Below are 17,940 nucleotides of genomic sequence, written 5' to 3' on the forward strand. Positions count from 1 at the left end.
AGTCATGTATATCCAGAGTAACGTTATCATTTTCTTCAGTTATTTAACATTCATCTAACGTTACGATTACAAATAAAGCAAGCTTGAGGAATCTAGTACCGGTAATGTACCTAAAAGACTCTAAGACTCTTCTTCATAATAAGTTCATTAACGATTTAGCAGTCTGGAATATTCCAATTCTGTTTGATGGAGGGCCAAATGTCATAAAGAATGCCAAATCTTTGTATATTTAGATCTATTGGTCTGTGATAAGTAAAATCAGGCTGTGTTTTGGTAAGACCTCTGTACAGAATCTTTCAAATACTCGATCTTAGTTTATGTCAATGGAATCAAAAGTTAAAAAACAAACACTGACATGCATTCATGAATATCATGTACCTGCATTCACATAACTTCACACTAGGTTGGAAATGTATGTGGGGATCATAGATTTTCCTTGGGAATATTGTTGGCCCTTTATGTAATATCTTCTAAGCATTTGAAGAGTCAATAAAGGTATATTTTTTAAAAAGTTTCCAACTCACTCATGCATCTCATTCATGTTTCATTTTCAACTTTCATATTTTATGATAATATCATTGATTTGTATTTATTGATACTCATAAAGAATCACAGATGTCTGGTGAAGTTGCAAGAAAACCTGTAGTAATTTCATTTAGTGTGTAAAGGCAGAGGTACTTGCTTATGCTTTATCATACAAAGGAAAATAACAGTGACAATCAGACTGCTTTAATTTATATTTATTCAATTCACTGAACTCTTAAACAAACTTCATGGAACATTTTGAGGGAATCTTAGAGAATGGTGTCATCATGATAGGACATAAGTGCTTATGTTGTAGCCTTGCATTTTTACATTTTGTAACCAAAAGCTCTGACTCATATTTAGTATCTTATGGTGACTTAAATGTTTATCATTTATTAATTACTGTAACAGTACATTGATTTACATTGTTCTTGACACCAAAATGTATTGTGTTTCTCTACAACTTGATTAATTTTCTTAACTAAGATAAGAATTTACAAAGTGGTTTCCTTTGTTGTTGATGGCAAGGGAAAACAAATTATTTTAGACAGGTGCTCATTTCCATAAATCTACATAATCCTTCATAGTAAATGAAAGAAAGTAGATTCTACATCGGATTACTTTCTTTGCAATTTGAAAACAATTCACAAGAGGTACATTGTATGCAGCCAACTGGTAAATTCTCAATTTGAAGACTTAATATTTTATTTCAATTCTTCATAAATGTCGAAAGACAATTTCATACATTAAGTAACAATTACATCAATTCCATTAGAATATCATGATGTAAACATAGTAGTTTTGTGAAAACCTACAACATACTTTATCAGGTGACTAATTGCATGTAGCTGTAGATCACTAAGTCTTGGTGAGTACTGTACTTTCTTGTATTGTAGGTGAATGATATCATTTCACAGTAGAGCTGTAACATGTATTTCATTTAACTCATGAAAAGTAATCCAAGGCACACTGTACCTGCAATGGCTATACCTGTTGGGCTGAAACCTTGATTTTCAAACATCTCTTTGCAGGGCAGGTTCTATGTTTGAACATTGCTTCTGAACTCATCAAATAGATAGCTGGGAATGTGTGCTTCCACTGCCTGGAGGGGAGAGAGAACGGAAGCAAACATGCATTAGGAGCAATAAGACATGTTCCTGTACAGAAAAAGATTATACAATAGAAGAGCCAGCTTTCAAACAGAATCAAAGGTGACCTCCACATACCATATTACACACTACATTCCATACACATCTGCGTATTTTCTCTGAACTTTCATACAGGACTTCTAACTTAAAGCAAACCCTAGAAGCTGACACCTTACCTTTCTCGGTAGCTCACTGTAGTACATGTACATCTCCAGGTAGGCTAAAACATTCACTACTTCTTCTGACAGGCCGGTCGACTTGGAGCTGCAAAATAGTTCAAAAGGTGGAAAGTTAGTATTTTCTCTGTGTCTCTGTTTATGAGTTGATATCTAAGACTTTAAAAGACATAAGATGATTGTAACTTTGTAATCTTTATTTATTCCTACTCCTTGGATGTGCTGTCTATCATACTGGTCTAGCAGGGCAAGGAAATGGACTGTGAGTTAGGGTATCACCCTTAAGGTGTTGCTAAAAACCCAGCATCTGTATCTGTTTCTATATAGCCGGTAAAACCGCCCTTTGGCATGACACACAGCGTCACAGGCACGCGGCGGGGCAGCAGCTGGTTATACACTGAACGGCCTGTCACACCTAACTCTTGCACATCTAGCTGCACGCGTTCTAAAGGTATCTTGTAAAGATGCCCCTACTGTAGCATGATTATCATTGTGAAAGTAAACCTACTTGCTGGCAGTGCTGTCTACCATCGACCTGACGTACTGTCCCAGCAGGGCCAGGAAGTGGTCCGTGTTCTCTTTGTGGAACTGCTTGAGGAGGGTGATGGTACCGACTACAAACGGCACGCCATCCAACCCGTCCGTGGGCTTCTTACACACAAGATCACCTGAAGAAAACAAATGGGGAATGATAGGTTTCTCGAGTGGGTACAGCTGGTTACAACAATTATTCATTTATTGACCACAGCTTCCACTAGAGGCTACGACTGCTAAGTGACCAAACATTTGACAGGTTGCTCAATAAATTTCATGGGTCAGAATGAATCTTCTTACATTCGGCAAAATTGTTTTGTTGTCTTGTCAATCATACTTTTATATTATGCATCATATTCAAATTATAAATTCAAGGTTCAAACAAATCCAAATTTGGTCGCTCAAATTGGTAACTGAGTGATCACCATCTTGTGGAAAGGGGGCCTTATCATTAAGCATATACATGTAGCATACTATTCAGCTATATAATACATGTTCCGATATGGGAGAAAACACAGGGACGACGTAGTACATGACTACTAGTTTGTCTCACCTAATAAATATGTGATATCTTAGGAAAGGTTAACTTAAAAAGAGGCAATTGCTTTGTCCCCACAAAATGCTCTAAAACTAATTGTCTTACCGACAGCCTTGACATATTGAAGCCTTGATAACTGTGAGATCACAAAAAGGAAGTTCAGCAGGGGCAGGTACGCCAGCCTCTGGGTTGTCACATAGATCTGTAGACAGATACGACAGTACAGATCAAGTTCTAAGCATACAATGCACATAATTGTACAATGGAAAGTCTTACACATCATCAAAGGTTAGATAACAAGACAACTTGACCATACACCATATGTAGATAGTAGTGATGCTGCTATTTTACCTTGTTAAGGGGGTTGTTGATGCCAGCACATTCTAGATAGGATGTCAACTCAAACATGAGTGGGTTGTCTTCCTTAGGGTAGGGCAGGGAAGGGTCCTGGTAGTGGGCCTCTATATTGGCCAGTAGAGACCTAAGGAAAGTTCAGAAAATGTTTTAGTAAATGCAATAAAAAGCACAATCCTATCTCCACAATCATCATACTTCTGGAAAAACTGTCATTTTTTCAATCATGATTCTTTTACTGTTGTCAAAGGTACCTACTTTTGTCCAAAGTAGGTCAAAACACCAATAAAAATACCAAGGAATGGCAATGTTCTTAATGGATGTCACTACAATATGTAAAAATGAGATGGAAAGGGTATGATGAGCATAGTGCATGAAAAAGTACATCTAAGTCTGCAAAAAGCCATGATCGTATGATATTTTGGACTCACTCGTTGAATGTCTGCAGTGCACAGGCCAGGAACTTGGAGTCAAACTTGCAGGAGAAGTTGAGCTCGTAGGCGATCTGTCTCCTCAGCAGCTGGATCTGTCCGACCTTCAGGATGACCTCTAAAAACAGCTGCCACATCTTACTGGCCTTGGTGCAGGCCTGAGGGTACACCTTGGTGGCATTGGCTAAGGAACAGGGAGAATTTGTCAGGGTGAACGAGTTATGGACTGGGTAAATGGAGCAATGATATAAAAAGGAAAACAAGCCTTTGTGGCATATTGCATCAAACTTTGAAGATCAAACTCATAATTTTCCAACTGTCTTCCTGAGTTTAATGTGACCAAGAATACTGAGCTTTTTCCTGACCTTGTGTCCCATGTTCTGAGTAATTATCAAACTCTCGCTCTTATACCCTGTATTATCACTCAGCTTCCACTGTCTAGGGACAGTAATCCATTTAAGGCTATACACCAACTATTTATGTTTCAGGAAAGAACTTGCAGTGCTATTGCCCTGAAACAGACAGACAGACAGTGCCTTACCCACGATGCCCCTGACAGGGTTGAGACTCTTCATGAGACTGGCGAACATGTCCAGCCACGACTTGTCCCGCAGCACGCCCCGCTGCAGCACGGCCAGGAAGTTCTGCAGCTCGCGCACGATCATGAAGCACAGCAGGCGGTCCAGACCCGTCAGACCAAACGTACCCAGGCTCTTCTGTAAGAGGAACAACATCAGGTTTGTAGTTACCAGGTCCCAGTCCTTAATGCAATATATACTTCACTAAAGAAAATGTAGATTACAATGTGTAATTATAGGGTTGTGGTAATGTTCAGCTCTATAATGCAAAACCTGTTCCTGTACCTAATCCCTTGAGTACACTGACAGTTGTCTTCGACTAAAACTAGTAGAAGGACTACCAACAACTAATCCCATCCTCAAGTCTGAGGGTCAGGAACTGTGGTTGCCTCTAGTATCAGCCTCCTCTGTGCATTATGCAATGGAATGCATTTAGAAAAGACTAATCATCTGAATTATCATCCTAAAACGAGATAGGAAAGATTGAAACGCTAGCTTTCTTTGTTGCAGTTGAGATCTACATGTATATTCATCTGAAGTACAGCCAGAAGGTACTCATGTGAGTAATGAGGCTGTTGTTGAGCCTTTCTAATGTGCTCGAGGCACCTCCTCAATCACGGGATCTCCATTTTATGTCCCTTCAAAAAGACAAAATGTAACTCTGGCCAGGATACCCTACCTCGGATTTGAACCGATGTCTCCCAGTTACCAACTAATTGGAAATAGAAGCTTTTTTAACTGTGAGGCTGATACCAATCGAGCTATCATGACTTGTGTTAAATGGGTTTGAACAGCCAGGAGGGGGCAAGCAGCACACTACTAGATATAGTTTGCTACAAAATGGTCTTACCTGTACTTTAGTAAAGAGCCTGTTTGTTATGATCTCCTGCTTGCTCTTGTTGTCGTACCAGGCGGTCATCTGGTCGATGTACGTGGTCAGTTTCGGGTCAGTGATGCGGAGGACCTCTCGGGCCAGACGGCCAATAAAGTTGACCGATGCATCCACAGGTGCAAATTTGGGAATTGGAATGTCTTTAGACTGGTACAGACTTTGGAAATCAGACACCTGCAAAATAGAGACACCTGAGATGTTCAATTGTCAGGAATGACTTCAGATTATGGTGACATATAGCATCCCACTGTGGTACTTAAGCAGAGTATATTTCTAAATGAAAATGCATTATAAAGTGGCAGACTTACACAAAAATATCAAGAGTTTGAGAAAACATGAAACAACTACTTTCTAAAGTTATGTCAACATAAGAATAAACAGCTACGTGCACCTGTATTATCCAGTTTTGCAAGAATATGACATATGTTACAAGAGTTTTGGACATTCAGAGAACTAAAGCGGGTATGTCACTAGACTGCGACAATTTGGCAACCTCAATTTGTGTTACCCTTGACTTTATAATGGGAATATCACATACAAGGTACAAGTAAGACTAAAAAGACAACAAATACACAAAGCGTAAAAAGATTTCTTTTTTATCAATAAAATTTGCTGAATGCTCGGTTGCAGTAAGGTCGCCAACGTGCCACAGTCCAGTGAGATACCGCCTTTAGTTCTCTGAATATCCAAAACTCAAAAGAGAAACAATCCTCCCACCTTGATCCTGAGGAAACTGTTGCACTCCTGCTCCACGTTGTAGTTGATGATCCTGGACACCTCCTCCTGCCAGATCTTCAGTCCTGAGATGCTGACGTAGTCCTGGATGTACTCAAAGGACCGTCTGAATCCGTCCATCACCGCACCCATAGCATTCAGCCTTGGAATGAGCTCACTCACCTACAAAAAAATAACAGTTTTGACAACATTTTTCTTTTGCCTATGAAGACTGAATCTCAAAACTGTACTTGCTGTGATGAATGACCTTACAACGTATTACACAGCAAATGATGAAACGGTTGAAACCTATTGCTACATAAAACAAAGGCATCCAAAATTCTGCTTTCTATTGGAGATGAGAACATGACAAAAAATACTAACTGCAATGCTAAATGCTAACTTGAAAACTAACTACTAAATGCTAACTTGAAAAATCCAGAAAAACAGGACTATCCAGTTGTAATACAGATTTTTGATTGATTGATTGATAGATAGAGATCAGTGCACCTTTGACTTAGGGTTAAAGATGAGCCCCTGGTGTAGTGCGTAGGCCACCCTCTTCACGAGCTCTTTCCTGATGCCATCTTCTAACAGCTGCTTTGGGTCAACCTGCAAAATGGATTATAATCATTATGGAGAGACATGTGCAACAGCAAGTACTTGAATATGGCATCCAATAGAATTACTATCATTCATTTTTCAATCTTTATTTAACCCTGAAAGTTTACATACTCTTTGGCCGTGGCCGTTTTTCAAGAGTTCAATGAAAGAGGTAAGGGACATAACATTAAGAAAAGAGAACAAAACAATTGTTTACAAAGATATAAAAATATTCCATAATCTTATTCGGTGTATGAAAATAAGTCAATATTCTGTATTCTGTCCATAGTCATTCGTTGCAACATATTTTTGTATGTTACACTTGTTATAGTGTGTATATAACAGAATGAATTTTATTCCTTCGTCAGCAAAATCCCTCATATATATACAGTCAAGCCTGGTGCAGGCAACCACCTCTACTCACAAACATAGATAATCCCACCCTGTCCAAATCAACCACCTGTCCTGAGCAACCATTTTCCTCAGTCCCTTGAGTGGCTACTGAATCCTGGCCTGACTGTATTTAGTTTCTAGACATACATGTAAGCCATGAAAAATCAGGGATTTACCTTGATGATTCCAACAAGTGTAGTTTTCATCATGAGGATGCCCTCAGTGAAGACAGAGATGTCGTGAGTGAGCTTGGCCACCTTGGTTCTCTCCTCCAGCTGGGCATACTCCTTCAGCTTGTCCTTCTCAAGACGGGTGGGGACCTCCTTAATCTGACTGGTCTGCATCTGTTGGGAGAAGAAGAATGAAGAAAACAACACGTACACTGCAAAGCAATGCCAGTTACAATTAGAAAGACATGAAAGAGGAAGACAGAAGAGCAGCGGACCCAAAATTTATTTACGTGAAGAAATCTCTCTGAACATTGTTTGATCCAAGAAAGAAACAAGATGCCAAAATTTGATAAACACAGGTAACATGTGCAATGTGAATGTGGTCAGTAAGTCTGTAATACCTGGTCCAATATAATAATGATTGTATATCCACATACCTTAATGATGATTCCCAGAAGCCCAAACATGGTCTCCGGGATGATCTGTAGCACCTTCCTGACGTAGGTGACCAGCTCGCCTGAGTAGTACTGGGACACACTGATCAGGTCTGGACTGTTGGCCTGGTTAATACGCAGCAGGGGCAGGTCCATAGCTGAGGCAAGCTGGGGACAAGGAAGATATACAAAATGAAGAAGTAATGGGATACAATAATTGTTGTATATCATGGTTACAATTGGCTAAATGAGTAGCGTGCATAGTCCAGTGGTTAGCGGCCTTGCCTCTTTAACTAGAAGCTGTGAGTTTGATCCCGGCTGTGTACATGTAGCTCACACAACATGCACACTACCAGAAAAGGTCGCAGTCCTTTGGACGGGACATTAAGCCGTGGTCCACTGTTCATTGTAAATGTTGAAAAGAGATAACCTAAGGGTAATTTCCCCAGTACAATGAACCTGTAAATACTGTACATAGTGCCTGTCTTTTCTGACACTACCCACGAAGAATAGCTCTTCAGTGAGCTAGACTGGATCGATATCACTTTCACTTTCTACATTATGATAAAACACAGTCTAATACATAAAATTTTAGTTACATGTATGTACTGTTGAGTAAACTTAGGAGTATATACCTTGAGGAAGGTGGCCCTGAGTTTGGTGACCAGAGATGGGTCCCTCTTGATACCCTGCTGCATGTACCCTGTGTAACTTGGGAAAAAATAGGAAACATATCTTTCTGAAAATCTTCTCAAAATAGATGACAGAAATCTTATGACAAAGACATCAATTTCAAGCAAGTGAACTCTTAATAACTTACTTCTTTTCCTTCTACTAGCATTAGATATGGTTTTGTAGTGACAAAATCTAATATCTGCATGTACGAAAACTGCTAAATTTTGCTCTTACTTGTCAATGATGTTCCATGCGTAGGAAAGGTCTCCCACGATAGACATGGTGATGAGCACCTCCTCCTTGATGTTGATGGTGCGGATCATCTGGTGAAGAAACTTCCGCGTGTCGGCAAGGAACTGGCGCACCTGCAGGTTAGCCTCCAGCTGGTGAAACTCTTGCACCTGGAGGGGATACATAAATTAAAACTGAACTAGAGTTCCACGAACACATTATCTTCGCCAAATAATCAAGGCTTATTAAGGAGAGTGATTAATATTTACATGCTTATCACCCCCAGCAAATTTGATCATACACCATACCATTTGAAAGTTACGATTTGGGGAGAATGAGGCCAGTCTAGATAGGGATAAAAATCATTTGGTGGTACAGGACTAGTATATGTGTATAGTGTGCTGATATATGTTATAACTGGTCATCAAAAATATTGAAAGTTATGATTAAATGGTACAGTCAATATGTATGAATAAAATAAATCTTTACTCCATATCATACACATTTTGCAAGACATACATGTGACTTGTTCATACGGTGCTAGGTAATACCTAGCAGTGGTGCAGTTTTGGTGCAGTGTACTCTCTGAGCAGAGGAGTGCTGGTTTTTGACATGTTTTTAGGTGCTTTTGTCAGGCTTTCTATTTTGTCCCCTTTCCGTTATGTCTCCAACCATGTGTTGGACACAAATGGCTAAACTGAACACGTTAAAAACCAACCGGACCCACACATCTGCTTGGAGTGTAGTGTGATTGTCCCAACTGTTTATTTATGTGCCCAATTCGTTTATTTATACTTTTAGGCAAGGCCCTCTGTTGACCTGTTTTGGGAACACTGTCACATGGCCCATTGTGAAATGTACTTGGATTTACAAACTATCCTTACTAATTATGCAGATTAGCTCCTGATTTGCATAATAAGTCATTGATTGTGTAAAACACCATCTGAGCTCTCTACATACCAACCTTCACGACGATCTGTCGACCCCTTCTCAAGTTATTCATGTCCGAAGGTCAAAACAAAAACACCCACTGCAGTTCCAAACAAGAAGCTAAGGGGCCCAAACTTACACAACTTAATTCCTGTGGCGTGAGCTATCTACCACACAAAAATCATGACCATAGCACTTTCAGAAAATATGCTCTAAAATTTTGAAGCTCCGCTGCAGTACCTGAGGAACCCGCTAGAACGCCCATTATCGAACTTGACCTTCCTTTTTGTAAACCCTACCCATGCACTAAATATCATACAGATCCATCAACAGCTTTTTGAGTTATGTTGTCCACAACGAAATACACATCCACACAAAGCCCGCTGCAGTACCGACGGAAAATGCCAGTAGGACCATTTTTGAACTTTACCTCCGTTTTCACAACATCTACACACCTGCAAAAAATCATGAAGATCCATCCACGTTTCCGACACATTTTTTGCCTACATACAAACGCTGCAGTACTGTTGAAAAACGCAAGGTGAACCATTTTTTAACTTGACCTTCCTTTGCACAACCACTACACACCTACCAAAAATCATAAAGATTCATCGAAGGTCTCTTGAGTTATGCTCTTGACATACATACAGACCCACCAAACAGCTGGCTCAACTGAAAACATAATCTTCCCCGAGTACTATAGTACACGGCGAAGATAATAACCACTGGCAGTCTCTTGGGATTGTGGGGATGGTTCTACCAGGGCTATCTCCAGCTTTACATTTTTCTTTCCCACACTTTGTTTGGGAGCCAATGTTGTTAAATCTTAAAATTAATGACTTATTTTTTGTGGTGATCAAAACATTAAGATACAGAGCACATTACTATTTGTCTTACTTAAAGAATGTATGCAGAAGAAAGCAGGATTACCTCTTCCAGAGCTTGGATGAGCTGAACAATCTTCCTCCCAGCAGAGGTGGAGTCTTCATAGCTCAAGGAGGTGATCTGTTTGGCTGTCTCATTGAAATAGGCCTGTAGGTTCTCTACATTAACATAGGACAAACAATGCTAATTGTGACATCAAGTCTTTCCATCACATATATACTTATGACTTCCTTTAACTTAACACAAATATGCTAATGTGTGAATTCTTTGCTGAATGAACCCTATCAACAAATGTTACGAATATCTATAGAATAAAGGGATGAAAATCACTTTTGACAGGTTTACTTGCCATTTTTCTCCACCCTTGTGAGAGGTTTGGTTCCTGAGAACACTTCCCCCAGCTCGGCTACCCTCTCTGACCCCTCCTTCTTACACTGTTCCCACTTGATCTGTTTATCATGTAGCATCTGCTTGAACATCTAAAAGGAAACATGGTAAAAACTTTAATTCAGACTGTCTACAAAGCAAAGAGAAAAACTCATTGCACATAGTATATTATTAAATAAAATATATGTATTCAATGAAAGGATTTAGAGTCTGTTTAAGAGTGGAACACGGAAAGTTGATAAGCCTCTAATATCTATTTGGATTGGATTGCTAGCAGACAAGCATGACTGTCCTAAGGTTCATGTGACTGTACAAGGTAAATTTGTACCAATAAAAGATCTTTAAATATCTGTGCTGAGCAACGCAATTTTTTCAAATCTCCGAGAAGATCTATCAGTGGCAAAGACAGTATCCGAAGGGCGAAAGCAGTATTTTTGGCTTGGTGGCCAATAATACTGCTTTCGCCAATAATACTGCTTTCGCCAATAATACTGCTTTGCCCTTTGGATACTGTCATTGCCACCTGTAGATCTGCTTGGAGATTACACAAATTTGTCATCACAGCAGCTTGTAGACTAAAACTGGATAAGCTAGATCAGTCCATCCTCTGTACCTCCTTCAGTTTGAGTTCCAGCTGTGCTGTGTTGAGAAGTAACTCAAACAGGACCCCGGGGTTGTACCTGCTGTCGGCTATCACCTGTTCTCTCAGCTGTCGGCACCGCTTGTTCAGGTCAGCACCTGACAGAACAAATTATCTGAAGTGAATTCTCATAACTCTAAAGTTAATACTCGTTATGATAAAATATTCCTAGTCTAGTTACTGCAAGTTGGCACCATATGCATGTAGAACTACTGATGGTAGAATGAATCAGATCAACTGAAGCTAGTTGTGGAAAGCTCTTTGTCACAACCAACTCCAAAGATGCTTTTCCAAGTTTTATATTCAATCCTAACACAACTATCTACATGTACTTTGAAATTCACAAGGTGCCAATTGTGAAGCACACTGGTTTGAGTAGCTTCAGCAAGACAGGATAGATAGCATGTGGCTAGTATGTCCTTGTAATGCTACGGTCCCAATTGCGCTGGTGCCTGTAGGGGGTGTAGTCCCGGTCGGGCCCTGAGACCACAAATTTGTACCAGGTACCGGGGTTGTGGGTTGGGGGGATACCTCCCAGTGCTCGCAAGATTACCTAACAGCTATCTATTTGTCTGGGTCCCGCCTCAAGCCCAAAAATAGCCCAACAGCCGCAGGGCATCCCACAGGGCCATGTAGAGGTCACGCACGAAAGTGAAGAAAAAAAAATAAGCATAAGGCAATGTCCCTACCTGACTCCACAGTGTGCAGTAGCATCCAGTGGATGGTGACGTTACACTCCCGGATGATGTTCATGAGTTTGGGGATGGAGTCCAGTACAAACTCCTCTGTCAGCACACCTTCCTTCAACTGCTGCTTCACCAGAGGGTTCAGCTTAGTCACACACTGCTCATATTTCATGGACTGGAGTTAGGGGGATAAAATTGGTGTTAAAACAAGATTTACTTAGAGGCTCCCTCGTTGTGCGATGCATGAGGCAGTTAGAAACGTCTAGCATGTACTGTCTACAGCCAGCTGAGGTCTGTCTGTCTGTCTACAACACCTTGTTGAAACAAGGGCTTGAGTCAAATGTACTACATGTACATGTATATACAACTTACTGTCACTGTATGTTAGATAGCAGTGTTGAACTGTCTAGTTAAGCCTGCCTGTACACATCATGTAAGACACCCTCACTCTCAGAGACACAAGGAGCTGTCATGCCATGTGAACAAATTACCTTTGTACAGTATATGTCTACAAGAGGAATACTACTGAAGTGCCCTTGCCTGTTCCCTGACGTTGCCCTGTTCTATTGTGTTGTTCAGGGCAGTCTTGGCAGCCTTGTAGCCATCCCAGGCCTCCACCAGGTTCACAATGATGCCCATGTACACACTCACCACCTGCGGAAAACAACATGAATAAAAAAAAACTAAAACAACTGATGATCCAGACATTCACAATGTAACTTCTTTTATGTATAAAGACAATTCAAACTCTACAACTGAATGAAATCCAGAGATTTACTTCAGGTCGTTTCTAGTGACATAAATCACTCTTCTTCGGCGTCACTAGAATGAACTGGGGGAACAAATCAATACTAGTACTTCTTTTATGCTTAAACATTATGAAAACTGTCATGAATAAGCCAAATGTGCGCAGTGATTTACTTCCAGTTCCACCTTGCATGTGGCCTCAGAAATTCAATATATTCTACAACCTCTTTAAGTGGCATAAATATTTAGTCAAGAGAAGAGTTACAAGCTATTCAATATGACTGACACGAAGTTTTTTTTTTCTGATCCATCAATTTCTAATGTGAAAATGTGAGAAAGTCGAGGGCCTTTACTCAAAATGTGGGATCGGTATGACGCAACAGTTAGAGGGTTGGACTCGGAACCAATAGGTCCCGGGTTCGATGCTCACCATGCCCCGACGTTGTGCCCTCGGGAAAGGCACTTTACATGACCTTCTAGGGTGGTAGAGTGACACCTACTGAGCCTCTTTGTCTAATCTGTCTAAAAGTGTGCCAAAAAACACACTATGGATTTAGTGCGCCGATATGCCAACAACTTATAATGCTTGTCTATTTTCTCACCCAGTTGTCAGGGAAATGTTTGTCCACGATTTCCCTCATCTTGGCCTGCTGGTTGTGGAGGATCTCTGGGGCGAAGTACAGGATTACGTACAACATGGACGCCTGCGTGGCCAGCGCCGTGCTGCGGTGCTCGGGGAGGGGGTACGCCGAGATCTGGTTATAGATGTCGTCAGACCTCAGCCGACCAATCACCATACTGATGAAGACTGGTCTGATGGGCACTCGTCTGTAAACAGATGCACGCACAATCAGTCTACTGGTGCTAATAAAGTTGTTTTTGTGAGTAGGTAACAGGGAATAGACACCTGGCCTTTCATACCTCTAATACATGGGGTCGACACTAGGATTGAACTCAGGCCCACAGATCCATAGAATTCGATCCAGATGGCCATGCAGCAGGGTTTTACCTTGAACTGTGGGGACATGCGGTCTACTGGCGATAATAAAGATGTTTTTCTTAGTAGGTAACAAGGAATAGACACCAGGTCTTTCATACCTTTAAGGTTGCACTGTGAATACCTTTTTTCCACAATCACAGTCAAATTCCTCAATGATGCCTTGGAAAATTTATAGGAAAGGAATGAGACTTACTTAAAGAAGGATTCTGGATAGTTGGCAGGTTTCTTGGCACCTGGTACAGGGGAGAAGCCTGTGCTCCTCAGCAGCTTACAGACGTCGTCAATGTTGGAGTCCGTCACCGCACGTGCAGAACTGTACCTGTAGGTGGTACATGGTAATGCTATTACTAGTAAGCCAGTGACACACTGTCAACAACCTGTGGCAGCATTTGACTGCCAGAAGATCCCCGAATTTCAAAATTGCCAGAGTTGAAAATAGCTTTTCACCTGAAAATCTACTGTGTCACTTGGACGGTGATCAAAAGGACACTCGCTGCATTGCTGCCGAAAATGTCCTTTAGATCTCGTACACTCTTTGGGCGAGCTAATTTACTGATGTGTGGTGCTTTAGGGACTAGCTTTGATGAGTTGTGGCATGATGGGATAAAATCCATTGTGTACATTTACTCACCATCTCTCTATTGTTTCAGTCTATGTATAATGTGTATGCTAATCTTTAATGTTTACATCTTTCAACCTAGACATTCCATACCTAACAGGACTACAAAGATACACTATATCTTAGATGTATTTATGGAAGAAGACAAGCCTACCTGTGGTAGGAGACAAGCATCCTCTCCCTGATGACTCCCTCAAACTTCATGTCCACAGCCAGCAGCATGGTGCCGTACAGGAACAGGGACTCGCACATCAGCTGTTTCCCATCCTCGTTCAACAGGACAGACTCCATGGTCTGCTGGATGTACACTCCCTCCTGGAGATCCTCAAGGTATCTAGACGAGAAAGTAAACATCAATGATGACCTTTGAAACATTGTTCCAGTAGCATGCGTTGTCCAAAAGTTAGTGACCCTGCCTCTGGATCACAATACTAGTAGGTTGGGAGTTCGAATCCTGGCTGTTGTCCCTCACCCAACATGCATGCTAGTGGAAAGGGTTGCAGTCCTTTGGATGGACGTTAAGTTGTGATCCATGGCTTATTGTACTCAAAAGAGCTAGAGGAATTTCCCCAGTACAATGAAAATGTAAATACTGTACATAGCGTCTATCTTCTCTGTCATGACCAGTGGAAGAGTAAGATCTTCAGTGAGCTCAACTGTTTCGAGATCACTTTCTCTTTTTACACCTCTGTTTCAGACTTGGACCAGGTCAGATGGCCTCTATGCTCTTTAGAAACAGTGTAAATTTGGTAATATAAGAATGCATCAGTCTCACCTGTTTAGATCTGTGACATACTTGTGGATGCTCTCAAATGCCAGATAGAACCTGGTCAGGATGTCAATATTGTTCTCTCTGAACTGTTCATCAAGATCCTGCAAGTCCTGTCGGGTAGGAATTAAACAAATTACATTTAAAAGCATAGGCATTAAAGAAAATTGATCGCAATAATCACTTGAATTATTGATTTGATGGGAACAAAACCTTGTTCGTCAATTGAGTATTTGGTGCTTAAGCTAAAGTTAAAGCAAAATCTACTGTACCAGCAGTAAGTACAATTCATTTTTGGACGAGATTAACTTGAGTTGTTTACTTCTAACTTGCATAGGGCCTCATAAATTCTACATATTCTACAACCTTTCTAAGACTAGGAGATTTTTCATAAGATCTAGATGTGATTATCTTACTGGTCGTTTCTCGATGTTGTGGTCGAAGTAATCCTGCTGACGGAAGTAGGAGAAGTCCGTGATGATGTCGCCGTAGACCTCCTGGTCACGTTTGTTGTCCAGGCGGAACACGGGAGGGATGAACTCCGACAGACGCAGCAGTTCTGCGATGATGGCGTTACCGCGGGAGACCAGTCGGAGCAAGGTCCTCCCACAGAGGTTATCTTCTGCCAGGAAATCCATGGCACTGTGTACAGACATCAACAAAAACATGTTAGCCAGACTGTTTCCAGGGCCTACAGAGGCTAGCTCCTCGGCTCCAGGGCCAAAATGCCCCCAAGAAAATTTTACCACAGGCCCCAATGAGTTAGACCCTGCACAATGGATATTATAGAGGTTGGGGCCTGGCATCCAGGCTATATCATGTACTGATGTAGAAGTTCCTCATCTTCCCAGAATGGCTTTCCATTTCCTTAGCTGGGAATGTTTTTCTAAACCTTCCATCTATCTTTCTGTTATTTCATACACCTTGTTTCATATTTATAACACCTGTCCATTCGAAGGTATCAAATTGTTCTAGACACGTTCCCTATCAAAGCCATTGCAACAGTGATCAATTCCAAAGGACCATTTTCAAATAATATTATGCTACATATTCAGGTTTCTTTACTTGTCATGAGTAGACTGTAGATTATAGTCTTCGATCTCATCAGATTTGCATTCTGAAATATATCTTTTTAGTGGCAGAGATATCTGCTACATTGCACATCTTGTTTGATAGCATCTAAACGTCCTTGGTCTTTCAAAAAGTAACTTAAATCAGTTCCCTTTGGAATAGACCTAGCCCCACCCCCCATCCACCGGAAGCGATAATAATACCCTTAAAAAAGCATGTTACAGTTGTGATATAGCACTCAACGTTGGTGATGTGGTGAAACATTATGTGCACTAACCTGTTAAGCTACACAAGCCTTGATAAACTCAGTCGTAGGAGTTTTAGGGTGGAAAAAGTTCCCGTTCCGGTGTTTTCATGATGTTACGCGCCGATTTGAGGCACAAGACATGGTCACGTAAAAACTCAATAGTCCTCGAACGAAAGGCCAAATCATGCATATAAATGTGTCCTCGTAATGTCAAGACGTTCCTCAAGCCCCTGCAATAAAGCGGGGTATCTAAACTTCTCCAAGAAGCAAGATTTCTCGAGTTAAAGATGACACATTTTCCGAGGTTTTCCCTATGGTTTAAGTATTACACTCCGGACCATGAACGCACCATATGGGGGTTTCGCGGCATGCGGTTTGAGGGCAACACTCCACTGTTTCCGGGTCACACTCAGCGTGACGGCAGAATACTGGCAAGACAAAGCAAAAGAAATGTTTCGTGTTGATTCTGATGACAGTTGACTGTGTTCGGGCGGGAAGCGCGCAAGGAGGCGGCGCACTGTAGTACACGTTTTAAAGTAACGTTAACGATGGCATTGTATATAATGTTCTGGCACACTTTCTACTTATACTGTTAAAATTTTTGGCTTTTATACCCTCCGAATTATAACTGAAAATCGTTCCATGGACAACGTTAAGATTGCATTATCAAACGGGTTATACCCGCCAACTAAATACAGGCTTGATACTGTTCTTTAGCAAAACTTCGTAAGTGTTCTATAACATACTTAAAATACTTTTCCGTTTCACGTCTGTGCCTATATGGGTGTACACACGCCCTTCAGAAGGCAAGGTTAAAATTGAGTATGACCCAATTCTAAAATGAAAACTTTTCATTTGACACCTGTGCCTATATGGGTATACACACGCCCTTGAGAAAGCAAGGTTGAAATTGGGTCAATGAAATGACCCAATTCTAAAAGGAAAACTTTCCGCCCTACGTCCGTGCCTATATGGGTGTACACACGCCCTTGAGAAGGCGAGGTAATATTGGGTCAATGGAATATTTAATGACCCAATTCTAAAAGGAAAACTTTCCGTCCTACGTCCGTGCCTACATTGTTGTACACACGACCTTGAGAAAGCAAGGTTGAAATTGGGTCAATGAAATGACCCAATTCTAAAAGGAAAACTTTTTCGTCCTACGTCCGTGCCTACATGGGTGTAACGTTACACACGCCCTTGAGAAGGCGAGGTTGACATTGGGTCAATGGAATGACCCAATTCTAAAATGAAAACTTTTCCGTTTGACGTCCGTGCCTATATGGGTGTACAAATGACCTTGAGAAGCCAAGGTTGAAATTGGGTCAATGGAATGACCCAATTCTAAAAGGAAAACTATTCTGTTTGACGTCCGTACCTATATGGGTGTACACACGCCCTTGACAAAGCAAGGTTGAAAATTGGGTCAATGAAATGACCCAATTCTAAAAGGAAAACTTTCCGCCCTACGTCCGTGCCTATATGGGTGTATACACGCCCTTGAGAAGGCGAGGTTAATATTGGGTCAATGGAATTATTAATGACCCAATTCTAAAAGGAAAA

General features: G+C 41.0%; 1 protein-coding gene across 1 annotated transcript; it reads right to left on the reverse strand.

The window, feature by feature from the left end:
• Positions 1-724: 724 nt before the first annotated feature.
• LOC136427783 (WASH complex subunit 5-like) lies at positions 725-16,491 on the reverse strand. The gene is made up of 25 exons (XM_066416944.1): positions 16,408-16,491; positions 15,476-15,701; positions 15,066-15,172; positions 14,445-14,624; positions 13,865-13,990; positions 13,274-13,499; positions 12,465-12,578; positions 11,928-12,099; positions 11,212-11,336; positions 10,561-10,690; positions 10,257-10,369; positions 8,400-8,566; positions 8,126-8,201; positions 7,494-7,658; positions 7,063-7,230; positions 6,401-6,502; positions 5,894-6,073; positions 5,135-5,350; positions 4,248-4,422; positions 3,707-3,890; positions 3,273-3,402; positions 3,027-3,123; positions 2,358-2,517; positions 1,850-1,937; positions 725-1,627 (listed from the first exon to the last, which is right to left on the reverse strand). Exons 2-25 carry the CDS (start codon positions 15,695-15,697, stop codon positions 1,565-1,567), a joined length of 3,486 nt encoding a protein of 1,161 aa, XP_066273041.1. The 5' UTR covers positions 15,698-15,701; positions 16,408-16,491; the 3' UTR covers positions 725-1,564.
• Positions 16,492-17,940: the final 1,449 nt, after the last annotated feature.

The sequence above is a fragment of the Branchiostoma lanceolatum genome, chromosome 2 (genome assembly GCF_035083965.1).
Source record: "Branchiostoma lanceolatum isolate klBraLanc5 chromosome 2, klBraLanc5.hap2, whole genome shotgun sequence".
In the NCBI taxonomy this organism is placed as follows: domain Eukaryota; kingdom Metazoa; phylum Chordata; class Leptocardii; order Amphioxiformes; family Branchiostomatidae; genus Branchiostoma; species Branchiostoma lanceolatum.